Source organism: Silurus meridionalis, chromosome 5, assembly GCF_014805685.1.
Source record: "Silurus meridionalis isolate SWU-2019-XX chromosome 5, ASM1480568v1, whole genome shotgun sequence".
Classification (NCBI taxonomy): domain Eukaryota; kingdom Metazoa; phylum Chordata; class Actinopteri; order Siluriformes; family Siluridae; genus Silurus; species Silurus meridionalis.
The window spans coordinates 21,661,065-21,689,018 of record NC_060888.1 but is presented as its reverse complement, the minus strand read 5'-3'; the positions used below and the strand labels follow the sequence as shown (position 1 = coordinate 21,689,018).

At 36.8% G+C, this 27,954-nt stretch overlaps 1 protein-coding gene across 1 annotated transcript; it reads left to right on the top strand.

The window, feature by feature from the left end:
• adam19b (ADAM metallopeptidase domain 19b) lies at positions 1-27,637 on the top strand. Its single transcript, XM_046850283.1, has 23 exons — positions 1-298; positions 510-607; positions 1,228-1,298; positions 12,252-12,330; positions 14,664-14,740; positions 18,116-18,320; positions 18,474-18,539; positions 18,952-19,023; positions 19,820-19,986; positions 20,121-20,205; positions 20,306-20,445; positions 21,244-21,421; positions 21,505-21,594; positions 21,691-21,886; positions 22,427-22,532; positions 22,615-22,828; positions 23,245-23,322; positions 23,700-23,811; positions 25,079-25,214; positions 25,324-25,411; positions 25,493-25,729; positions 25,880-25,968; positions 26,058-27,637. Exons 1-23 carry the CDS (start codon positions 175-177, stop codon positions 26,083-26,085), a joined length of 2,736 nt encoding a protein of 911 aa, XP_046706239.1. The 5' UTR covers positions 1-174; the 3' UTR covers positions 26,086-27,637.
• The last annotated feature ends 317 nt before the right edge of the window (positions 27,638-27,954 follow it).

Genomic DNA, 27,954 nt, shown 5'->3' with positions numbered 1-27,954 from the left:
GCCCCTCTATAAGGCAGGAGGAGATGCGCTCGATCCTTTTACCGGGTTGCATATGAAACACGTAAACCATGGCGCAGTTTAGAAGCAGATAACTGTGGCTGTGTGTGTGTGTGTGTGTGTCTTTGTGGGTGAATTCACTGCAGTCTCTGTGGATCTGTGGTAGCACGAGACAGGATGGCGAGGCGCGCGCGCGGAGGGCGCTGTGTGTTCAGCGCGACATCACTGCCGTACGGCGCGCGCCCTTACATCGTGTATTTCATTGTGCTTTTGCAGTGCACCGTCTTCTGCCTCCACACAGGTGAGTGTTCAATCTAACCCCAGATTCACACACACCGTGGATAATGCAAATGATGCATCCCAGGTTTTTACATGTATTTAGTGTATTAGTATTTAGTAAAGTGTACCACTTTAAGTGATGTAGCGCTGTGTATTGCTTATTTACAAGCGCGCGCGCGCATGTGTGTGGTTGTGTGTGTGTGTGTGTGTGTGTGTGTGTTTTGGTGGATCAGCGCACGCGGGCGTGCTGAGCAGTTTGGAGCGCTATGAGGTCACTTACCCTCAGTGGCTGAATCCCAGAAGCAAAAGAGCAGCTCATACACACACAAAGGTAAATAAATAAATAAATAAATAAATAAATAAATAAAAAAGAATGAAATAATGCAGTAAATAGAAGAGTCAAATAGTAAAACAGACAGAATCAAATGCAGGCCAAAGTTTTATAACAACAACAACAACAATAGCAATACCACATTATTATTATTATTATTATTATTATTATTATTATTATTATTGTTGTTGTTGTTGTTGTTTTTGTTATTATTATAAGTATTATTATTGATAGTAGTAGTAGTAACAGTAATTGTTATAACAATAATAATAATAAAGGCATAACAATGATTTTATTATTGTCATTATTATTTTACTTGCATGTGTCATATTTTAATGGAGCTTAGCTCCATATATGCAATGAAATAAAAGTAACAGGTATTCTTAAAACAAATATTTAGGCAAAGCTTTATATTCACATTTTTTTGTCACATAAACATATAAATTCATACAGAGTTCAACATATGGTTTGATTTCGTTCCATTTCATATGACACAAGCATTAACCCCCAGCCCTACCCAAAACCCCTAACTCATTATCATTCTGCAATTCTGAGAACAAGCTGAATGGGGTATTTTACTGCCATTGAGAATAATTATGAATACTTTCTTCCATCATCAGCATCCTTCAGTGGCAAACGTCAAGATTACTGCAGAGGGAATGGAGCTGGTTCTCCAACTCCAGAGAAACGAGTGAGTGACTGCACTCTGTGTGCTCTTACAATGATTTAAATCACTTTTCATGTTGCTCAGTTTGAGCTGTGGTTTGCTGAATGCACCAGCTTTACTTGTGTATTTCATTATGGGTTAGTAACACTATCTCAATCTATAAATACATGTCTTGGGATCGGATCAGATCCTGAACAGTTGTCTATTATTGTCGGTGTGTTTACATTGTGCATTTTTGCACAGAACCATAGGAGACTGACACCTGATCCTTCTGCTCAGGGACGCAGGAAGTCAGGCATATGGTGTCATGGTCTCATGTAGCTCCAGTGAGAGTATAGCCATTAAGTTAAAAGCTGACTGAGCCTCTTTGATGATCAGCGGGATAGAGTGGAAGCAGAACAGGCTTATTATTTCCCAGTTTTGTCAAAACTTTATTAGATAAATGCTCCCATTGTTCTGGGTGGTGTGAGTGATCTACTGCTAAGTGTTGTATCTGTTGCCTCTGGTGATGCTGAAACCCCCCACGGCTCCAAGCTTTATCTGATTAGTCCAAGCCCTCATTAGCAGATGGAGATAGAGGAGTGACGTTCCATTCAGAGTGTGACTCCATAACGTCTAGCTGTGGATCCCCCAGGGGAAGCACCAACTGCTGTGTCAATCCAGGGAATAAACACCCATGCTGGAGCAATGTATATCCTTAGAACTATTTGAGCCTATGAAAGCCCAGTAAATCACAGTGACAGAAGTCTTCAGTTAGTGGTCCAGACACAGACCCAGCAAAGTATATGAGTGGAATGAGGTGAGTACTTGCTAAGGAATATGTAACAAATGTGAAAGAGATTCTAGTCTTCTAAACATGATCCACTACAAACACTGTAAATCTAGACCTAGTGTAGGGTTTATCCAACCATATATATTAATGTGAATGATTTAGTTGAAGGAACTAATCAGACCAGAAGTACAGGGCTAGAGATAAACTATATTGGCAAAAGTATTGGGTCACCTGGTCATAAGTATGGTATGTGATTTTTGAGCATTGCATTCCACATTTAGTCCAATAATTCATTCCACTCTTCTGGGAAGATGTTCCACTAGATTCTGGAGTGTGCCTATGGATATTTGTGTTCATCAGCCACAAGCTATTATGAAAGTCAGATACTGATGTAGGAGAGGTGAGGAGGCCTGGGGTGAAGTCAGCATTCCAATTAATTCCAAAGGTGTTCAGTAGGGATGAGATCAGTGTCCTTTAGCAGGCCACTCAAGATCTCCATCTCCAAAGCATGTAAACCATATCTTCAAGGAGCTCACTTTGTGCACAGGGGCATTGCCATGCTCAAACCGGTTTGGGTTTCCAAGTTTAAGTGAATGCAAAATTTGATTTCAGCACTTCTAAAGATGTTCTATACAATTGAGTGCCTCCAGCTTTGTGGTAACAGTTTGGACCCACATAAAGCAGGAAAGGTCAGGCGACCCAATACTTTTGGCAATATAGTAAATAGGGTAAGAAATGATAGTTTTCATATATTATAATTTTTTTTACCCTTTTCTGGTCTAAAATGGCTAAACCAAACAATCAAAAAACTGACAATAGAATGTACAGAAAGCTTTAAAACAGAATGTATAAATCGACAGATCATTGTGTCCATTCTCTTTATTTGGATTTCCTCAGTTCAGAGTCCTTGGTGCTTGTAAAAAAAAGGCTGCTGCTTTTGTTTAAATAGCAGGCGTTTTTTTTAGTATCTCCCAGTCTCTCCTATGACAAGGCTGGTCTATACACGACACTCTCCAGATCACCCAATCAGCATCCCGAAAGTAATGCTCAGGGGATCTTTTGTGACTCTGAGCTCAGTCAAGCCCATCAGCATGCAAAATATTTTAGAGACATTCATCTATGTTGGATTTAGAGTGACTGTGAAGAATCCACACACCTACAAGCTCAAGCTCAGTATCACATCAACTTGATTAACTGAAAACTGAGTGTGATGACAATAAAGTGGTTATTTCCACACATCTCTCTGTTGTCTTAAAATAAATTGAAAAGAGCCACTGGAAGGTAGGGTAGTTGCTTTTCTGGACCTTTGCAATCAATGAATTGTGTGTAATTATACTTTTACTTGTATGGCATTAGGACACTTTGTGAAACTGAAATGGTTGTGGGAAGGGATAATGTTATACAGCATTTCCACACTGTTTCACATCTGGATCAAGATCCTTCCTAAAAATGTGTTTTATTGCTCTCCACACCCACATACGTTTAAGCTTCATAGTTGTACTATACATAAATTATACTGTGAAGCATTGAACATGTTATTCTATGTCTATATCTTTTTTGGAAGTAATTGCTTTCATTCACTGCTTTATTTACTATACTGTGATAAAAGGTTCTATAAGGAACTATGTGCTACATGACAACGGTGTTGCTGAAATGAAGGGAAATTGCATAAATGTGTCTTTTTTTCTCGGGTACAAGTAATGGCATTTGGAAATGTTTGGTTTCTCTGTCCTCATCGTTCACTTGTCATCACAGGAGCTTGTGTGAACTGATAAAAAAAGAGCGATTCATAATAACTCTCGTTTGATCCTTTAAATCATTAACTTCTCACTGCAACTGCTCTGTCCATTTTAACTGAAGACACAAGTAAAGAGAGATACTACTTTTTAACCGTGAGTCTTTATTCCATGTTTGTGCTGTAGTACTGATCACACCCTTTCCCATCACCCCTGACCATTACCATTCTCACTCTTGCTTTCATCTTTATGGTCTACATTTATCTTTTCTCTGCATTTTTTAAACACCCCCCCACCCCCGCCCATTACCTCCCACCATTAGATCTTCCTTTCCTCTTACATGTCCTCTCTATCTCACTCTTAAAAGGGGGAAATCTATGATAATTTCATTTACTTACCTCCGCGGACCAGACAACATCCGTCCAATATCTAATGCACTTATGCAGTTTGACATATAACAAGCTAATATCACAGGGTAAATCGAGAACTACTCCACAGTGTTGTCCGCCTGGTTTTGGAATTTTTTTTTTTTTTTTACTTGCAAGATGGATCATGACAAATATTTCTTACGTTTGTTTAGATTGCACAACTTTTCTCACACTGAACTCAACCTTTATAGATATAGAACATTTTCCCCCCAAACCTCCAGTTCTCCTTGTGTGCAACAGGGTGCATTCATCCTGAATAGAAAGAAGCAGCAATAAATATTCAGGAGTTTGTAGTTAGTGGATGTCTTCCAACTCGATCTGTCTCAGTCATGGTGTGTGTGCGTGTGTGTCTGTGTCTTTGTGCTGTCAGCGTCTCCAAGCTTTTAGCCTAATGAATGCCTGGCTGGTCAGTTCAGACAGGCTGTATCTTACAGAGCCCATTTGGTCGATTGCCAAGCTGAGCCGTGCTGACTCAGATCTTGAATGGAGAGCAAGAGGCAGGAGCAGGAGAAAAGAGCATGCAGATCTTCAGGAGAGCAATGGACACACAGAAATTATAACTGAGAGTTCCACTGTGAGCAGAAGCACTCTCCAGTTGTGCTCAGGTACCACCTTAGGGTCCAAATGTTAAAGCAAAAAAAAAAAAAAGAAAGTAAAAAAAAGGAGAAGAGTATAAGAATAAGTTTTTTTGTTGTAAGATTTACTGAAAGTTAAAATGTAAAAGTATATAAAGGTTCAGGAAGAAAAAAAAATTAAAAGTGTTTAGTTTAATGTGGCAGAACTGAGCACAGAAAATTATTAGGTAAATGTTATGCTCAGTTACTTTCTAGCAATACATTGGCCCTCCATTTTTCCAGCTGAACCAATTTTCAATTAGTTGAAACAAATAATTAGTTTTATCATTGTCTGTTACTGGATTAATCAAGATACTGTTGGGTATAGTGACTCCATGTTAAGGTGCTGATAAGAAGGGTGATGGGAAGAGGGGAGAGTGTTAACCATTTGCCTGGCAGACAATTCACACCTCTCCATAATAATGCTGTTACCAAGATAAAACCTTTTTTATAGTAACGCATTCACAAGTGTCTCCTATCGAATGGGTAGTAAACTGGTGTTGTGGAGTGTAATATCACAGATAAATTCAATTCTGAGCATGAGGTTGATTGGACACACATCCTATTTATATTGGTGGCAGTGTGGAGGTATTACCATCAAGCTGGGTTTCAGGTTTCAGTATAATTGATAGCCCAACAAACATCTCAGAAACCACACAAATACCAGAAACTAGACAAAGTAATTCAATGGCTGGAAGATTTTTATTAACCATTGTATGGGTAACAAGGTCTACACAATGGAAATGGTTCTACACAGCATAGACAAACCGACTATGCATGTACTTATACTTTGCATTTTGTTAGCTTGTATATTTATATTTAATTCATGTGATTTGTTAATTATCTAGGAGGAGCATGAGGCAACAGGATTTCCTTGTTGTAGTTTTCATTTTTGACCACTATAAAGTAATAACTCTTTGAAAGCTATTAGAAATATCTTAAGCTTAATATTTTGATATCTAGAAAAGCAACCAAATAAATAGATCTTTGAAATGATCTTTCAAAGAACATGGATTTAACTCAATATATATATATATATATATATATATATATATATATATATATATATATATATATATATATATATATATATATAAAACAGGACAGACTTGGCTTGTTGCAAGGTTATTTCTGGTCATGTCTGTTGAAACTAGCCATTGTAAATAATCACTCAGACTGGAGACACATGAGCAGGGTCTCTGTAAGTCCTCCTGCTCTGTGTTTGTTGTCTTCCACACTCACATGCCGGGAGTCCATCACATTCCGACTTGTCTTCTTACCTCACTCGACTCCTTCATCACTCAGTAGACTTTCGAAGAAAAAAAAAGTGTCTCTGTTCACACACATGGTGGCCTCACTAAGGGTTTTTGGTTCCCTGCTAATGTAAATGTTTGGATGTTTAGGAAATGATAATAAATAGTTCTGGCTCTGGTAAAGCTAGTGGAGACATTTTATATATACTTTTTTTTTATTTCGTTTAGTCTTCCTGGTAGGCTTGGAGATTGGTTTACATTTTTTTTTTCACATAACATTTTGTGGTGACCCCACACACACTTAATCATTGGTGGTGTTTCTTACTCAAGCAGTGCCCTCAAGTCCACCATTTCTCCTTTTGTTTGATGTCAAGTTCTCTCTTTCTCCACAACCTCATTAATTTGTAAACCAACCTTAACATTTCCTTTATCTATTTTGCTTTCTTCCTCCTGCTGTTTCTTCTTCTCATTCTCTTCCTTCTCCCCCTTTCCATGTATTTATTTATCATTAATTTTTAATCTTTCTCTTATAACTCCCCTCCCTCTCTCCCTCTTCCACTGGGGTGGTTTGGGGTGATGTCATTTAGCACTAAGAGAATGTTGCCCACTGACACCCTTCTAAAATGATGAATTGAACTCTTTGTTTCAGCCATTGCCAGACAGCAATGTCTCAAACACACAGCACTAAATCCTTGCATCGTTTGGGCACTAATCCCAATGCTTAGAGCTGCCTGGTGCAAAATCAACTCAGTTAATTTTGCAGTTTGGTGGGGTGGCATATTAATAGACCAGTCTCATTATCTCCCGCTTTAGTGATTCAGGCAGACCAACGGAGAAAGGAATTAAAAAGAAAACAGAAAAAGACTTGCAAAAGTAAAGAACACAGGAGAAAGTAATGAGTCTTAGAGCTGAGGCTATAGGTTAATATTTTGAGACCAGACATAAAGGATGTTTTTGGTCATAATTTTTTTATTTATTTAGCCTATTACTTAATTTTGGCTTTTCATTAGATCATGTCATAACTGAATTAAAAGTCTAAATATAATAAATGATTATATTTCTAAATCAGATCTAAAGAAACATGACTTCTTGCTTATATACTCTATATAATTAAGTCATGGTCATTTTTTTAATAGCCACATATGTGGCTCTGTAATAAAAGGAAGAATAAAGAAAGAAAGAAAATAATGGAGGAAATAAATAAAACCTAGAGAAAATAGAAAAGAAAGGAAACATAGATTGATGGTTTGATTTACCAGTACAACAATCACCTCTGATGTGTACAGTTTGTTATATCAGTGTATTTATGTTTTAAAACTGATTGTCATAGATATCAGGCATAATGAAAATTGTGTACTTAGGTGTATTACAAATAAATCAGAACCTTGTCATACACATTCCTTGTTCAAACGCTCGCAAAAAAAGTTAACAAGTGGAGAAAAGTCAGGGCTTTGCAATAACGATGATTCCTTAAACATAGTGTTGTCATTTGGGCTACATGACATCATCAGGTATCTTAGGGTCAAAGTGCTGATCTAGGTTCAGCCTCACTTTGTACTGACCCTGTATCAGTATACTCGGAGAAATGTAAACCAACCAAAGCCCTAAGAGATAGTTTTGCTTATGGTACTTCTTTATCCTGTGGCTAAATTGGTACATGGCATAGTCTGGAGCTTGCAAAGCTTCTTAATCTGCTGCCATCAGCAACTGTAAATACATTTTAAGCTTACACAGCCTCCCATAATACAGTGGTCTATTTTTGACAACATGTGTTTTATGGTGTTGCTCTGTAGGGAGAGGTTAGTGGTTGCATGGAATCTCTGCCAGCGTACCACTTAAAAAGGCCAGCTCAGTAGTAGCATTTCTACTACACAGCATGTCAGCCACTGAGCGAGACACACCCACTCTCTTTCTCTGTGCCTATGAAGGGTAAAGCAGAATGATTAAAGAAATAAATGTTTTGATGAATTTTGCAGCAGGGTAGTGGTCATTGAACTTCCAAATTTAAAATGAATCACACCAATATAGTCAGAAACCTCCATTTCTGTCTTGAATAAAACAGACACATAAAGACTTTAGACAAAAGCCTTAAACAAAATGGCAGTCCCGCCTTATGCCCAGTGAAAGAAACTTGTTTTTTTGCAAGTCACGTGATTCTTTTGTTGTGGTGAACAAATTTGGGATAGAATTATTTTAGTTTTGTACTTTTATGCGTGTGACTTTATATCCGACAGGCAAATGATTCCAGGATGTTTCATAAAAAGGATACATTGTGTGTGTGTGTGTGTGTGTGTGTGTGTGTGTGTGTGTGTGTGTGTGTGTGTGTGTGTGTGTGCGTGCGTGCGTGCGTGCGTGTGAGAGAGAGAGAGAGAGAGAGAGAGAGAGAATATTATGATGGTAAGATTCACCGATTCACATTGGAGCATGAGAATAAAAGTTAACGATGTTATGCATCAATTAAAAAATGTATGCACTTGCTACAAGTTGGCAGTTGTATATCGTGATGCATTGTTTTAAACATATTTGCATCAGTATAAAAATTATTATATATAATTATTAGTAGATGCGCTATATTTTTAATATTTAGAAAGTGATCAATAATTTGTGACCAATATTTTATATGTAGATTGATTTCTCCTCACTTAACTGCTTCTCAAGTGTGTTCTCTCAGCACCACTGTTATTACGTGCACTGATACACTACAGAGACCGAGGCATGTCCTGAGAGCCATATAGAATACAGATTAACATGGCAGAGGTAGAGCTGCATCTTCCTGGAGACAAAACAGGAAAAGAACGTCTGGTTTTATTGATTTATTTCTTTGTTTTGTTTTATTCATTTTTGCCCTTCAAAGGCATGTGGGTTTAAACGGGACATGTTTTAGAAGTCAGAAGGCACTTAAGTATTTACTTTATGATTTACTGTATGTCTGAACCAAAGAAATAAAAGTGAACTATCTGTACCATATTGAATTGCATTGCATCCTATCAGTGGCGGGCCGTCACAGCCAGCAAGACTTACTTAATATATTGTTGTCCATTAATATGTATTAAATTATTCCCAATAGTTTATTCTCTTCATTTGTTACTCTCAAGTGCAACTGAGTGTCTGTTTACATTGGAGTGTCTATCTTTCTTTCAGAGACAAAGAGATATGCCTTGAGCTTTCAGAATCAGCAGTGCAGGCAACTATTACATACAGTACAAGTTGCTTGAAGGCTGTTGCTTTAATGCATCAGGTTTCAAGCTGATGGCACTGGGGCCATCTAGCAGGCACAAAATAACATGGGCATTTGTGTAGTTTGATTGGATGGCCAGAGAACGCACTATGAAAATTAAGCAAAAGGTCCTGTCCCGTTTGACAACAATTTAAATAACTATACAGTGATGACTTCATCTAAACAGGCTGGTGCGTCAGTTCATAGTCATGTATAAAACTCTGTTTAACCTCAATGTAGTTCCCCTTTTGGGTCATTACACTAACAGCTAAGAGGCAGCATTTTTTCCTTCATCATTTTTAAGCTCTCTATGTAATGAGAACTTCAATAGATGGCCATTGTTCTGATGTTGCCTCTGGAGCAGTTCAAGTGCACTCTGTGTTGACCCCAAACCATGTTCAAGCCCTTTAGAAAGAGAGTAAAGTCTATGCATAGCTCTTAACTACCCGCAGTGCTTTGATGACCAAACCTGATCACAGTGGCAGGATATGTTACCAGTTGTGTGTGTAATCTGAAACTATAATGAGAACTACCGATCTGTTACCAGTAGAACCTAATTAATTTAATGATGTTTGTTCACTGAAAAATTGTCCAAAAAGAAACTTAGATTTGGGTGTTAATTTTGTGTGATTTTGCAAATGCACACAGTGAAATAGGACATGCTAACATCATGCTTTGCTCTTGCACTCATGCCTTGTTTATCTAAAACTATACTAGTCAAATAATTGCTGCAAATTTCATTGTATGTCTTTGGGGAAATATGCTCCTTTGCTAATTATAACATTATGACCAGTGAGAGAATAAGACTGATTATCTCTTCATCATGGCACCTGTATGTGGCTGGGATATTAGGCACCAAGTGAAAATTTTGTTCCAAAAGTTGATGAGTTAAAAGCAGAAAAAAGGGGCAAACGTAAGGGTTTTAGTTTTGGCAAGGGCCAATTTGTGATGCCTAGAGGACTGGTTATGAGCATCTCCAAAACTGAGGCTCTTGTGGGGTATTCCAGGTCCGCAGTGGTCAGTATCTATCAAAAGTGGTTCGGGGAAGGAACAGTGGTTAGCCAGTGACAGGGACGTGGGCAACCAAGGCTCACTGATACAGGTGGGGAGCGAAGGCTGGCCCATGAGGTCCGATCCAACAGACGAGCTACTGTAGCTCAAATTCCTAAAGAAGTTAATGCTGTTAATGCTCGAAAAGTCAGGACTGTTTTGGCAGTAAAAGTGGGACCAACACAATATTTAACATAATGTTATGCCTGATCGGTGTACATGTGACCAGCTGAGCTCTGGCCCTTTTGGTAACAAATGACAGCAGTATATTATTATTATTATTTTTATTGTTGTTGTTGTTGTTGTTGTTGTTATTATTGTTATTATTATTATACTAGACAAAAGATTAAACCTATGCGAACTAGTTCAAACCATTTCATATTGTCTGACGTCAGTAAACCTGGAGCTCATGATTAAAAAAATGTGTACCAGTTGCCAGTTGCTGCATTCATATGCTTCACACAGTGTCATCATTCCAGCTTATCCTTAAGGCTGATGCCCTGTCAGACCTCACTATTAATCATAAGGTAGTTAATGTTAGTGCATGTAAAGCTATTTGCTGGTATGGTTGGTGCTCTCGTGTTGAATAAATCTGTTGCCTTCTAAAAACCAGCTGAACTTAATATCTGAAAGCTAAGTAATAGAAGAGTAAAACATCCATTTTGTTGACAAGAGGAATCAAAAGATAAAATTACCTCAGTTGTATGCACTGTCAGCCATTGGGCCCACTTCACCAATTGCATTCACACAGACACACAATGACTTCCTGTAAGAGCTAAAAAAAAAAAACTGTCTGTTGCTTATAGCATCTTTTTGGTAGCTGTAGCTGTGATAGCTAAATGTATTTCTAGATGCTCTGAGCTGTCCTGTTACTTCTGCTTTCTTTCATGACATTGTTTCAGTTAGTAGCAGAAGTAAAGTTTTCTCGAAAGGGAAGCAAAAACCTGCAAATGTGAGATGCCCCAGTGAGATGTCTGGCACAGTTTATTGTTTTAAAGTTTTGTGACTTGTCTAAAGTCAAAAAATAAAAATAAATGTCTGGCTGTGTTTGATGCTTTTTACTTCAGAGAGAAGTGAGGCTGCGCAGGAGGTAGCACATTGTGGGTGGTTCCAGTGAAGTGGTCATGAGTCGGAGCCCAGGGGAACTTGAGCATTTCCAGCAAACTGTTGGAGTTTTCAGAATAAACATCTCCTCCTGACAGATCTAACACTTACCAGTCACTATCCACTGACAGATCCAGTGTTTGTCTGGTGAAGGTGGAGGAGTTGTGACACAGTGCATGGTGGAGGTCTAAACATCCACTTGTCAAGCAAACATACGCATTTCTACCCATGTGGGATGGGAAAGATTTGATGTTTTGCTGAAGGTTCTAGCTTCAAAGAATAAAACCAGTAGTTAGTAACTATTGTCATGTCAATTCCAATGTATGTCAGATTAAACAGTCTGAAGGTTGTAGACAGAAAATCTAAATATCTATGTATAACTATTGTAATCTATTTGTAGATACAGCTTATAATTGTAGGTCATGCATGTTCTCTGTTGGAACCGATTCATGCTGTGCATTCCTCCAGCCCCACCCCAGCAAGTGAAATCCCAAGCAGTTATTTTGGTCAGGATGAAGGTCACTAGTTATTCCTGACACCCTTAACACAGTGAGAATTCCTGCCTGTTTGATCAGCTGTGGAAAACCAGGTTCCTTTTACTAGGTTAGATTAGTTAATATGGCCTTTTATTTGAAAAGAAATTGAAACATTGGTGTCTTTTTATTATATGCCAAGAGAGCAAGCAAGAGGAAAAGACATTTTACAAATACTAAGTATTAGGATCACTGGTCATTAATGTTACACTATAGTATAGTACAATATAGTATTCATCTAAATGTTCCCCCCTTGTTTTTCTTTTCCAGAGAGCTCTTGGCCACTAATTATCAAGAGATATGGTACGGACCAGACGGTGCACGTTATTTCTCTAAGCCATCTATTAAGGTAAGTCCATTCTGCACATAGCATCAGCAATTCACTCACATGCTATTTCTTGTATAGTTATCAGTACATAAAATGCAGTTTCATCCTGAATCATATTAAATATGTTTATGTATGATGTTCGTAGGCATTATGGTGATAATGTGTTGGTCTGTGTGTATTATTTTATCAGCCACACTGACCTTACAGGAACAAATATTAGCACAGCGACAAACTCATTGACCTCAGACATACTGATCCTACAGGTTTTCTTAGTTGCTTTAAAGCATTTCTCAAACCATCCTTAATATTTGTAAACCAGTAAGTGCATTTTCAAAACAGTTTGTACAATATACAGGTAGCACAATACATTTGATTTCTTGCGAAAGGCATTTTCTAAAAATCTTCAGTTTATCTCTCAAAAGTAAGTATTTGTGTCAATGAACATGTCATTCCCATCAGAACGAAAAGTCCCTTTGTCATTGTTCACAAAATCATCATAATGTTTAGGATGTTGTCAATATGATGGCGCACAGTTTCTGGATTTCTTGATATAAACTATGGTTTGGAACAAAGTGACTGAAAATGCATAAAATGTACTTCCTTCTGTACAGTATATATGAATTTCAGCAGCACAAATTTATTTATTTGATTGCATAATTAATTTATATTGATTGCAAGAGACCAGACAAGATTCAGACTTTTACTGTACTATACATGTGTTTGTTTTTTGGTTGTTCATTCATTTTCAGAATTCATAATTGTTTGTTTTGCTCTGTCTGTATACACTCTCCAATTAACGGATTTCACCTTTGACCTGTTTTAGAGAACTGTTTGATTATTGGTTGATCTGATGCTATAAACTCTCCTTCATTAGTGACATTCAAGATTCATCTGTGCAATTCATCAATTCAAGTCACATTTACAAAAAGGTTTAATAGAAATTTTAGATGACAGATGATGACAACTGGTTTAACCATTTTGCATTCAATGACTTATGCAATGAACTGATGCCAAGATGTTTTGGGTGTTACGACTATTTAGCTGAAACCAGTATAATATATTTTGATCAACATGAACAAACAAATGATACAAATGATAATGTAGGCACACAACAGCACACAATTATACACAAACGATTAAATAAATGTACAAAAGCATTTTTCTTATGATGAGCACAAATGACTAAATGATGTGAAGGTTGAACAAGTAGTTTTGAGAAATACATTTCTGATCTGAGAAACTTGTACTTTTGATCAACATAACATAAACAACTGATAAAGTAGGAAACAGCAGACAATTGTAGACAATCGAATAAATGATGTACAAAAGCATTCGCAACTTGATCAAAGCAACAAGAAATGTTCTTATGTTGAGCACAAATGACTAAATGACACAAAGGTTGAAAAAGTAGTTTTGAAAATTTCATTTCGGATCTGAGAAACGCTCCAAAGCAACTGAGAAAAAACGTAAAACCTAATAATGAAAACTCCTTTAGTTTTTAGGAGTGCTAGCTCAGAAAAATGAAAGAACAAGAGTTTATTTTCCCTCATTTTCCTCATTTATACCACCCCCATTGTTAAATATCATATTAATGAGAGATCTAATTTGATTTTCGGTTTTTGATATAATTTGAATGCATCATAAATGCATCATAAAACAGCATTGTTGGGTATGTAGGAACCCCCATTAACTTGAGTAAGAACATGGCATTGAAAGGATAAAATACAAAAAAAAAAATCCAGATTTTAATTATGAAGCAAGACTTGGATGTGAACAAAGAGCACATTTTAATCTATATACAAGTTTTTCAGTATGGAGCTAAAGTGAATTTTGGTGAATGAACTTTTGTTTTGTTGTTTAACTTTTACAGTGCTGCTGTCTCTAACATGCAAAGCATTGCTAAGTTTTTTTCCACAGAAGCGGATGAAGTCATTACCATGACCATATGTCCTTCCTGTCACCTGTTTTTTTTTTTTTTTTTTTTTTTATAGCTAAAACTATGTTGTTCATTACTGGAAACAAAAAACTTATTAAGAGTCTCCTGGGAAATTGGTGATGCTGAATTACCACACTGAAATCAATCACGCATTATTCTTAAAAAATTGGTGGGAGCCAGCCCACAGATCTTACTAATTAATAAGCAAACAGAATATTTTGAACCACGCAAAACATTTTAGCCTTTTAAAGTCCAGAGTGATATTTAGACGTAAATAATTTTATTAAATAAAGTACATAAATTATATAGCAGCTAATAATGGAACTAGTATTGGCTTTATAGTTACAAAAGAGTTTGACTGCTTAAATCAAAGGCTAAACTGCCTCTATGACCCTGCTGTGTGTGTGCTTGGTTTCAGGATCATTGTTATTATCATGGCACAGTGAGAGGAGTGAAGGAATCCAGTGTTGTTGTCAGCACTTGTTCTGGACTCAGGTAAGAACAAACGTAACTGTTGTACGGTCACAAAATTTCTTCCTTCTGTAACTCATGCAGATCTTGTTTGTTTTACTGCATCTATAAGAATTATTCATAGTCCATATTAAGTAATACGCCTTACTGTGAATGACTAAACAATGCAGTGGGGTTTTCAGGTATTAAATTTATCATACCAGAAAATGAACTTATTTAAAGTATGGTGTAGGGGCCAAACACATTTCCACTGATGCAACAGACATGATGCATTTCCTCTGGTCAATATCCTCTCATACAGATACCACATGACTTGGTGTGTGGTAGTTTATCTATTATGAAACAATTGTAAAGTTTTTTTTTAAAGAAGACAAGAAAGAAGAAAAAGAAGATGAGTTTACTAGATTATTCACATTCTGACACCTAGAAATGATCACTAAACAGTGTGCGACTAAAAAAACAAAAATCGAATTGTGACATTATATTCAACCAACATACTCTTGCTGATGCAGAAACTTCATGAGTTACAGCTACAATGTAAAGTAACAGCTTTATTCTGTCTCTCATTTGGATTACGCCATAGTTTATTTTTGTAATTATCATAGACAATAATTGCAACACATTTGCATGTTACTGTAAGTCTTACACTACTATTGTGTGACTTGTGAGAGCGAAGCCGTCGATGCTTTTTTAAAATTTTTTTTAATTGTTAACTAAATAATAAATTTACTTTGCTGCCTGTGATCGTGAATTTGATTTTCAATGGCCAACTCCTAAAGAAAAGGTTTATGTATTAAATTATTAATTTGTTTGTTTTTTTGAAAATAGCTTTGCATTGGCTGATTAATTCTGTATTAATAAGATGTTGATTTTAAGTCCTTTTGGGCATGTGTGCATAAGTGAGAATACTTCTATGCATATGTTCCTATTCAAGCTATATATATACTTTTTGCCGAGCTCTTTATTGTCCCACTTTTTTTTGTAGTGAAGCTTGGTTTAGTTTTTATTCTTAACTACATTAGATTGTTTTAACGCCTTGCTGAATGCTTGATAATGTGCTTCTAGGCAGTTTTATTTTGTTGAATGTTGAAATAAATGTTGGGGTATTCACACATGAAATAATGAAAAGACACTGGGATGTCACTTTAATATAATTCTAGTGTATATCTACTGCTTGTTTATGGATAAGACAAAAAACATGGCAGGTAGTGTTGCAGTAAATCTTCAATAACTGCAGTTTCAGTGCTATGCAGAGTTTCTGGGTCACCCCAGTTCTTAGTTCACTGAGTTCAGCAAAGGCAAGCATAGCTGGATCTCTGGGTTCTGAGTGGGATGACACGGCATGTATGGAGTGTTGTTTCATGCCACGTGTTATGTGGAGAAGTCAGCTTCCTGCCTGCGTTAGACAGAGGAGGCAAAAAGGCCAACATTGATTGATACCAGAATGGCAGTATCACGTCGAACAGTGCGGGTTGAATACATTTACAAATTAATAGTCATGTTCTGGTCCATAGTTGATGGCACTGCCTTTGACATTGCTTCCTGAATCTCTAGTTACCCATTCTTATGCTCTTTAGGACAGATGTGCACACCACACACACACACACACACACACACACACACACACACACACATTCCTCCCTCTCCAGAATGCCTTTTGCAGCTGCAAACTATACCTCATCTTAAAAACAATCAGATATGTGTGTATATTTGCTTGTATTTATCAGTAATTATGCTTGATTTAATTTTTTTTAGCATTTATTGTTTTAATTGTTTCATTGCTATCTATTGATGCAAAGTTTTTTTTTCTTTATAACCTAATTATAAATGTATAATTGTCTTTAAGTTTAGATTATTCCATGTTTTGGACTGTGTGTGTAACTGTGTGTGAGTGTGTTTGCATGTCTGTTCACGCATGTGTGAAGGCTGGGAACTGCTAAAGCTGCACACTCTTAGCAACTGGAAACAATACCCTCTTTTTTTCCAAGCAACTCTGGCAGCTGTATGCGATGTAAACTTCAGTTGGCCATTAAATAAATACTATCCTCCTGCTCCTCCCACTCATCTGTGACTATTTCATAAATATTTATTTTCTCCTAATGCAGCCTAGGAGCTTATTATTTTATGTAGATATATTGAAATTAGGGCTGAAATTATTAAGTGTGTGCATAAACATTTACATCCAGACTGTTCATTATACTGTATATAATCATTAATTTTCAGTAACTGCTTTATTATAGTCTAATATATTATAACTATAGTCTATATAGTCTAACTATATTATAGGCTAATCCTGGGTGCAAGGCAGCAGTAGACCGAGAATGTGAAACCTGTGAACACTGCACATAGACATTTGCCTACACATTAATAATTAAAAGCAATTTTTTTGAGAAGCCATGTAATCTATGTAGTGGAATGTTTTTGGAATTGTGAAGGTAACCAGAGAATCCAGGGGAAACCCATGTGGACATGGAGAAAGGTGGTGGCAAAGGTGGCAAAGCTATCCATTCCACCATTGTGATAACCTATATGTACTATAATAATATTATAGATCTCTAGTCAGTCACCCTGAAAGCATCAATACTGAATTGCTGTGTAATATTTACACATATTGATTATAAATACATATTTATACGTGGTGTTACAGTAAGGTAGTTATTAAAATAGATAACAGCAGCTGTAAATTTCCCTGAAACTGATACATCTCCGTTTTTTCCGTGTGCATCTACTATAAATGTAGCATTTGTATCTTATCAATGTGCAGCTAGTCCCACAAAACACATTTTAATCTTCTCTGCTACTTTCTGTCAATGAACATGGGCATTAAAGAGGTGCTTTTATAGACATTAGTAATGTCAGACATTCATTTGTACTCTGTCAATATCTGCTATACACATCCATTCCCGTCTAGAATTAATGTATATACATATATTTTCAATAGTTTATAATTTTTTATTTATATACTTTTTTTAATCGCTGTATTCTATTCCTTTTTTCATGCTTATATGTTGGACAGACGTATAAAGCATTTTCCTGCATGTCGTATTCTGTATGTATGTGAATGTGACAAATTAAATGTAAACTTTGAACTTGAACTATTAGCCATCCACAGATTGCTATTAGTATTGGCCATTCAGAAATCTTTCTTTTAGCCCAGGTTATTGTTAAAAAAAATATTCATTAAATGATTTTTTAAGTCTAATGAATACATCCTGCTGGATCTGATAACAATGGAAATAATTAATAATTCCACATCCTTATACACATATAGGTGTGAATAGTGAATTTAATTCTTAAGATTTTGACCAGAGAGGTACTGTAGCTTTCTGTGCTGTAGACAGAGCATCGAGCCTGAGACTAGTACTTCTGTCAGTCATTTTGTGTCTTTTCCATCTCCAGGGGCATGATCGCCTTGAATGGCAGTGCTGTGTACATGATTGAGCCTCTGGCCAATCACAGTGTCTCTCAGGGCCATGCCGTGTTTCGGGCTGAGAGCCTGAAAATACCTATGAGTACCTGCAGCCAGCACCGTGGAGTAAAGAACCACACAGAGAGACTGGATGAGCTGATTGGTGGGATTGCACAGGCTGGTCATGCATCTAGGGTGAATTTATATTTATTCAGTAATTATCAGTGGTTCAGGAAGCCCGATCTTTATTTTTGTCACTGATGCACACATTAGATAATTGTTTCGAATATTCAGAACAAAATTTGAGTAATTAAATAATAATTTCATTATTTGTGGGTTAATTCGTAGGTAAAGAGAGATGTCAATCGCAGTATGAAGTATGTGGAGCTGATGTTGGTGGCTGATCACACTGAGGTAAATGCAAAACCAAATCACATCAAATCAAATTTTTTATTTGATTTAATTTGGTTTGATTTGATTTGCAAAACCAGCGGTAGAAATTGTGAAATATTCAATATTTGATGCAGTACAGTAATGATGCAGTAATCTTATCTGCATGTGGGAAAAAAAATAAGAAAGGTGACATGCTAAACACTTTGATTAATCTGTTGTTGTGGAAATTAAGAAGATCTTTAGATTTGGTCTTGTTTCTGTAAGGCACTCGGGTGGTGCCAGAGATCATAATCCTACTTCCGTTCATTATTGATTTGCCTCTGCACTAATGGAGGTCATAATATGTTTTTGTGTGTACTTGTGGCCTGAAGGCCACAGAGGTCTGACATAATGAGAGGAATGACATAATGGTCACATTTTTGCTCTTCTACAGTTTTTAAAACATGATAGAGACCTGGAGAAGACAAAGACAAAGCTTCTTGAAGCTGCTAACTATGTCGACAAGGTAGTAAAACAGAAAATCAAATGTATTCTTTTTTTGGTTACAAATATATTACTCTGCCTATTTTATTCATTTCAGCTCTGCATATTTGTAATTTTAGCTTCTTTCTTAACACAATAAAGCAATAAATGATGTGCTAGTAATGTAAATTTTTTTATTTTATTGAAAAGTGTAAATTGTAAATAAACCCAGATTTTTATAGTATTTTAATAGAAACTACTCAATTTGACTACCTTCAATATACTGTCATTTGCTATGGTGTTTTATTTGCAGAGTATACTATTAAAATAAATTTGTACAGATATTATTTGACTTTTTTTGGTTTGCAACACATTTGCTATTAGCCTCATAAGGTTATTTGTTGTTCTAAATTGAATGATGTATTTTTTTTTATATCTGCTGTATATAGTACAATTTACAGTATATTAAATAGTACTGAAAACTAGTACTTGTGATTTTCGCAATAAATGTATTGCTGTTTTGCATGTATCTAGAGCAAAAGTTAAACACCTAAAAGCAACAATTATTAATTTAAATGCTTTTGAATTAAAATATAAAAAAAATAAAACATGAATGAGTATATGCGTAACGTATGCATCAGTCTCTTTAGTCTTATCACTTACTTATTAACCTCTAAGTTAACAAAACATCTATAAACAGACGGACTAAGGTCAACTTTTTAAACAGAATTAAAGAATCCAATTACAGTGGCATTTACCAGGTTTACCTCTATAAAAGCAACAGAATAAAGGTTACAAATCATATATCTTTAAAACAGTGCAAATTTTTATCTTTTCAGTATTACAGAACCTTGAACATCCGTGTTGCCCTGATCCTGCTGGAGATTTGGAATGACAGGGATAAGATCAATGTAACACAGAACCCGTTTAGCACTCTAGAGGCCTTCCTGACCTGGAGGATGAAGCAGTTGCGACAGATGCCAAATGACAACGCACAGCTCATCACGTCAGTCAACAGCCACTTTTCACACAACAGCTTTATAGAAAAAAAGTCAAAAAAGGGAATGTAGAGTATTACATTTATTGTAATTCATGTGCATGGTGTGAGTAAGAGCTGAACTCTTATGCTGTTTTTTTTAGGGGTGTGGCTTTCCAGGGTACCACGATAGGACTGGCTCCTCTTAAAACCATGTGCTCAGAATATCAGTCAGGAGGAGTTAACGCGGTAAAACAACCTGCAGTTTTATTCCGAATCTCTATCTCTTTTCCAGATGTACATGCCTCATCTATTGCTCTGTCTCTCTTTCTTTTTCTTAACTTTTTAGGACCACTCTGAGCTAGCATTTGGGGTTGCTGCCACCATGGCTCATGAGATGGGGCATAATTTTGGGATGAACCATGACAGCGAGGGCTGCTGCCAGACCCATCCAAATGATGGAGGATGCATCATGGCTGCAGCTACTGGGTCAGTAAGCAGCTACTAACACAAACAGTTAAAAAAAAAACACACTCGTCTCTCATTTCCATCCTCTAGCTTATGAATATTTAATATCTTGAGATATCTTGTTTCATGTAACAGGATTTAGTGTTCAGTTTAAACGAATACAAACATTTTTTTAGCTTATACAAATAATTGGGAAAATTTACATTTTAGATCACTCTTTCCTCCTCCAAACCAAGCATCGGTCCTATCCCAATTTTATTACCTAGTTTTGGGGATGTTCACTATTTACATTTAAATCCATTCAATGCGATTATTTTTAGCTATCGATTTATTTACACTTCATTACATTTTGCTTCAGTAAGTGCTCTCTCCTGGTCAGAAACACAATGCACCAAGAGCATAGAATAGCCAAGCAATACTGGCCATGATGCATGACTATACCCTCAAATGTTCCTATCTAGGGACAATTTAGATTCACCAAATCAGCACGGTAGGAATCCACAGAATCCAGATAAACCACACAGACACTAGCAGCACGTGTGGAACCCTCCATAGTGTAAACCGAGCTCAGGATCATACCTGAACTGAGAGGCAGCTACGCACTGCATCGTCGTGATTGGTTTTATAGAATGAATAAAATAATGGAATGTACTAAGGACAGAAAACATTTTCTGTACTGTTCTGTTCTGCACTGACTTCCTATTTCTCTATTTTGAAGAAATGCTGTCTTGTGGTTTTATGCGCTCTATTTCCTGCCAGGTGATGAATTTTAAATCTGAACTCTGCTCTGGTTGTTGTTTCCTTTCCACTTGTCTACAGGCACCCATTCCCTCGTGTGTTTAACCAGTGTAACCAGGCAGAGCTGAAGCGCTATCTGAGCTCAGGTGGTGGGAAATGTCTGTTTAATCTTCCAAACACACGTGTAATGTACGGAGGCCAGCGCTGTGGCAACGGCTACCTTGAGGAAGGGGAGGAGTGTGACTGTGGAGAGGAGGAGGTGAGAGGGGTACCTTCTTTAACTTCTGTTGATGAGATTATTTTCGTTTCTCTTATCTATTTTCTCTTTATCTGGTGTTATAGGAATGTTCCAGTCCATGCTGTAACGCCAATAACTGCACGCTGAAAGCAGGTGCTGAGTGTGCCGATGGCATTTGCTGTGAGAACTGCAAGGTAATTTAGTCATTCATAACGCTTTTAATTAAGACTTCCTGAAATAAACAATGTCATCTTTCTTGACATATAATTTCTTGACTCATCTCCTCTTAGCTGAAGAGTCCAGGAGTGCTTTGTCGCCCTTCCTCAGGTTCCTGTGACCTGCCTGAGTATTGTGACGGTAAATCAGAGTCCTGCCCTGCAAATTTCTATCTGATGGACGGCAGCTCCTGTGCACATGGCATTGCTTACTGTTACACAGGCATGTGCTTGACCTTGGAGCAGCAGTGCCGCTCTCTCTGGGGGAAAGGTAAAACCGCTCAACCTAGAGAAATGTATCCAGGATATTTACTTTAGCTGATTGATGAGCCGAGTCAAGATGAATTCTAGGTGTATAGAATGCTTATGGTGCAATAGTGCACTATATTTTAAGCAATGTAACAACAGTGCAATACAGGATTATCATGGAACATGTTCTGATAGTATAAGTATGAGTATAATATAAAAGCTATATGATGCAAGACAAGAAACAGTGCAATCCAGATTTATGTTACATACAGTGATTACATGAAAATATTTCCAAAATTAAATATATAATGTATATAAGTACATGAATGCCTGGTATGTGTTTATATCAGCATGCAGTGTTTAACATTATTCTTTTTTTTTTTTTTTTTTATGAACAAGATTTAAAATTAATATGATACACTTTTGCACTACTTGAACCTGAAAAAGAGTTTAACGTACAGCTAATGATGCAAGTGAGCATTTGTCCTAATTCATTTGGCTAACAGTTTTAACATCTGAATAGCACACGAGAAAGCACATGGCTCTCTATGTCCCCTCACAGATGCACAGTCTGCTCCGGATCTGTGCTTCACTGAGGTAAACAGGGCTGGAGATCTCTATGGAAACTGTGGGTACCTCATGGGTAAATACAGGAAGTGCAATGAGAGGTGAGCATCATTCACAGAAGACTCTTTAAACTCCAGACAATACAATGGAAAGATGCACATTCACATAGGTTTTCATTCTAAGGGATGCTAAATGTGGCAAGATACAATGTCAGAGTGCTGCTAAGAAGCCTATTGGAACCAACGCAGTGTCCATAGACACCACTATCCGCTTTGGAGATCATTCGGTCCAGTGTCGAGGTACGCATGTCTATCGGCCTGGCAAGGGAGAGGACAGTTTGGGGGATACGCTCGACCCTGGGCTGGTGATGACCGGAACCAAGTGTGGGGACAATTCGGTGAGTACTGAGTAAATGTTGTCATTTAATGAAGCAGAGAAATGGATGCAAGTGCAGAGATATTATTTAAAGACATGAAAACAAAGCCATTTATGATTGCTTATGATGAAAAAAAAAGGCATTAAAAAAAAGAGCATGAAGACAAGGACTGTGAAAAACAACAACCTTCGTTGGCAAATGTGAGATTAAATAGATGTGCTAATGAACAGAAAATGTTATTCAGGTACAAAAATTCATGTGACACGAAACAAAGACAGGCAGTGGCTGATGGGAATCCTAATACATGGTGCTAAGCCTGACACATCTAGTGTAATTATTGTCACAAGAACCATTGCCATGTATGTTAATGCGGCCTTCTATCGTCCGCTCTCTCTCTTTCTCTCTCTCTCTCTCTCTCTCTCTCTCTCTCTAAGCAGATATGTTTTGGTGGTGAGTGTCGCAATGCATCCTTTCTGCAGGCGGATAAGTGCAATGCCAAGTGTCGTGGTCATGGGGTAGGTGCTAACCCTGGTGGACTGCCAGTGTTGATCTGCTAGACCTTTAGCCCTTTATTATATGGGTGGCTTGGCTTCAGAAATTCCACTTCCTATTACCCTGTTAACTCAGCTTCTGCTTCAGTCGTGCAATGTATTACACACAATCCATGTAAAAAGGAACAGAACCACTTCAGGAATGGTTACTATGTAGTCAATTGCATAGTAGGTCACAAGTTCATACACCTTTTTTTAAACACTTCAGCAGTGTGTTAAGTATGTGCAACACAGACATGAGAATAGGTAAAGGCATTACAAATAGGTTTTTGATTTTGAAATAAAGATGATAGTGATGATGACAGGACTGTTGCATTAAACTGCCATGCTTTCTTTTACAGATGTGTAACAACAATCATAACTGCCACTGTGACACTGGCTGGGCACCGCCTTACTGTAAGGAAAAGGGAAATGGTGGCAGCATTGACAGTGGCCCTGTTACACCAGTTAAAAGTGAGATAAAGACCTATGCATACATACATATGTATTTGAATACCTAAATAAATATATACATACATATATACATACATACATACATACATACATAAATATAACATACATACATAAATACACAGACAAGGCATAATATTATGACCGTATAACATGACCGGTAAGTGAATAACACTGATTATCTCTTCATTGTGGCACATGTTAGTGGGTGGGATATAATATGGCAGCGTTTGAACATTTTGTCCTCAAAGTTGATGTGTTAAAAGCAGGAAAAATGGGCAATGGTCAAGTTTTTGGGCCAAATTGTTATGGCTAGACAACCGAGTCAGAGCAAAAGTGTTCCAAAAAAGGAACAGTGGTGAACCAGCGACAGGGTCACGGGGCGGCCGAGGCTCATTGATGCACGTGGGGAGCGAAGGATGGCCCGTGCTATCCGATCCAACAGACGAGTTCCTGTAGTTCAAATTGCTGAAGAGGTTAATGCTGTTAATAATCAACAGTCAGGAATGTTTTGGCAGCAAAAGAGGGACCAAAACAATATTAGGCATTAATACTAGGCCATAAAGTTATGCCTGGTTGGTGTATATACACAGCACACCAAAATGCCTAATATTCAGTTCAATATTTAGCCTGCACTCTACTTATACATTCATCTAGTATTTGTGAAATGCTTTTAAATATTATTTTTGTTTTTCTGTACATTGAGGTTCAAAGTTTGAGATCTATTTGAGAACCTTAAAAAAATCTCTAAATGTTATTGGTCAGTATCCAAACCACACTAATGTCAAATGATTCCAAGGTTTGATCCAGTTGATTTTTATCGTTTGCAATCTTAGAGAAATAGCCTTTAAATGCACAAACACCTTGATTTCAGTACTCAGGACTGGAATGCCACTGAGGTGGATTATAATTCAAGGTTTGAATGTTGATGGAAAACATGTTTGTGTTTAATGGCAAAACTTTCTTAACTATTCTAAATGTATGAATGAATGATCATTTGATTGATTGATTGATCATTTTATCTGTGCAGCCAAAATGTACCTCATTGGGGCATTTCATGTTGAACACCTGAAACGTTACTATTTTATTGACTGCAATGTATATATTTTGTTTAAATATAAACCAAACCCAAAATGAATAATTTTGTAAAAAAATATTTTTCCAGGATATTTTCTAATCTTTCAGCATTATTCATACAAGTCTGTTCCTTAATGTGGTCTATGGCAGCTTCTTTGGTTGTGGGTGTAAGTGGCTTTATTTGATGTTTCAGGTCATTTACTTGCTTTCCTGGTGCCCCTATCTGTCGTCTTAACCTTGGTATTGGGAATGGTGGTCTGTTGGTGCTGCAAGCAGAAGCTTCATACTTTGAAAAACATGGCTCACCCCCCTCGTCAGACATCCATTAAGTAATACTGAAATTTGTAGCTTTATGTTGTTTATATACTCATAACTAACAATATTTACCCAATACATCACATGAGTGTTTTAAATGCATTCACTTGATTTGGTTTTCAGTGTCCAAGCTTCATCAGACTCCAGAACTGTTGCTAGTGGTCACGCCAACCCAACATTCCAGCTAAAGAAACCGAATACGGACAAAACGGTAATGTTGCCCTACATATTGGTATGCTGCTTTAGAAATGTAAATACTTCATAGTGCCATATTATTGTGATTTCTCCACAGGAGGCTAGCAAGCAGCCAAATCCAGATGGTTCACCGAGACAAAGACCATCCGTTGTCCGGCCTATGGCCAAACCACCACCAGTCCCAGCATACGCACTCCAGCAAAAGAGTCCTTCACTCCCAGAAACCAGCTCCAGCCCGTACCCATCTCCCTCAGTGGCACCAAAACCTCGACCAAACCCTCCATGCAGACCTCCTCCACCTCGTCCTGATACCAAACTTAATCAGGTCAAAAAGGTGTGTTTCATCTGAACCAATGTCAAAAACCCGCATTCACGCATAGCAAAGAAAACAGCAAAACACATTACTAGTCAAGGATGTTTAAACCTGAGATGTTTTAGGTTGTATATATAAACCTTTCTTGTTGTTTTTTTTTTATTTTTATAGGAAGATCCATTTAGAAAAGGACCTCAAATATCGCCAGCATTGTTGCAGAATGGCAAGTCCAATTTAGCGCCCTCTGCTGGATATCTCAGGTAATCCAATCCAGAAAACTAAACACAGCGTAATGTGAGGTTTTGTCCTCTAAAGAGAAGGAAAATGAATAACCTGTGTTATTCTTCAGGAATCAGACTAAAGCCGGAGGAAGCTGAGTCTTTGCCAGAACTTCGGAGAGAACGGGCATTACTCTTCTATGCAGAGGACTCTCAAAACGGCATACTGAAACAACCTGCAACTTTTAGGCGTGTTTACATTTTCAGCATTGGCTGTGGAGACTGCCTACATCCAACACCATGTTTGCCTAATACACTTGAAACCTGAAGTGTAATATACGTGTGGCATTTAACTTTGCTTCGGTACTCTTCCGATGCTCACGTGCCATATTTGTACAGGTTCTTTTATACCTATTTATTAAAAAGACTGTACAGAACAGGAACAAGAGACACATGTTCTAGATGTTTCAGCATGCACATTCAGAATATTCACAGTATGTCATGCTTAAAGTAGACTGCACGCAGTATTGAAAAACAATGACACTTTGTGTGAGCAACACACTTTAACTGGAATATCGGACATGTGTTTTGCAGTTGGTATATGAAAAAAGGAAATGTATAGCAATAATAGTCAGGAAAAAATGTGATTCGTTGTAAAGAGTTTTTGCAGTAGACTGTTTTGTACTTGTGTTTTTCCCTACTGCCTTTTCTGCTTCGCTTTTATTTTACCGCTAAATTTATCAGGAGAATAATTGTAATGCTGGACATTGTATATGTACACAATGCAAAAGTTTCAATTGTAAATATTCTGTAACAATCTAGTGAGGTAATGCTTTTTATTGACATTTTTGACTTAATGCTTTTCTTTTTGACAAATGGAGAACTTGACAAAATGCACCTTATGCTGTTTACAATAAGGGCATCAGGGAATGTACAGACGACACATTGTAAAGTAAAGACATTTAGCTTTAAAATGTTTGTTTGCTATGATAAGCAAAATAAGGTTCTCTAAAAGTACTTCTTCTTAATACCATCACAGTTCATACGGCTTTTTTCATCTTCATCTGCCAGCTGAACATTTCTTCTGTGAAAACAGCTAGATTTTAATGGAGGTGTCATCAATTTTGTTTATTATAGTAATGTTACATTTGTAAATGCTCAAAATCTAACATGGTGTATATGGTTTAATCAGCATACATCCTAACAGCTGAATGGGCCGAGGAGTAATTATTATTTTTTATTCCTTCTTTAATTTGAAAGACTGAATTTTTTTTGTTTGTTTCCATTTTTCTTCTTTTACACTTTAAAGTTATGTAAATCAAGCATTAGAGGAATGTTGATTGACTGTGTCAATGTGCAGGTATATCCATGCCATAAACTAGGGACCATGTAAAAAGAGTAAAAACACTGTGAACCTTGTGATCATGCCTATTAAACATATAACAGCATTTAAATATAACTGGAAGGACCATTCCAATGATGCCTAAGATAATGTAGTGCTATGGACTAATGATAATCTGTTGTCCTCGGTTCTTTGGTTTACACGGACCGTGTGAGACATGCACTTTCTGTTATTAAGGGAAAATGTAATTGTGTTATTGTAAAAAAAAAAAAAAATGTAAGTGTTATTTTAAACTAATCATGGAATTGGATTGAGCCAATGCCATGGAAAGAAGATTGTTGCAAAAGCAGATCAAATAAAGCTTGAGGAAAAACATCATTATTTTTTTTGCATCTTCTTGGGGTTGATTAGAAGTTAATTTCATTATAATTTGAAAAACATAATAATAATAATAATAATAATAATAATAATAATAATAATAATCCTACTACAATAACTATGATTACTGGAACTAATACTAACTAGTATTCATTTGATTTACAACTACTACTTTTACTACTAATACAAATGATAATAATTAATAATGATAATAGTTATTATTATATGTTGTATTCATAATCTTTACAAGTGCAAGTACTACAAATAAACAAGCAAATAAATAATAAATAATATGGCTATAACTAAAA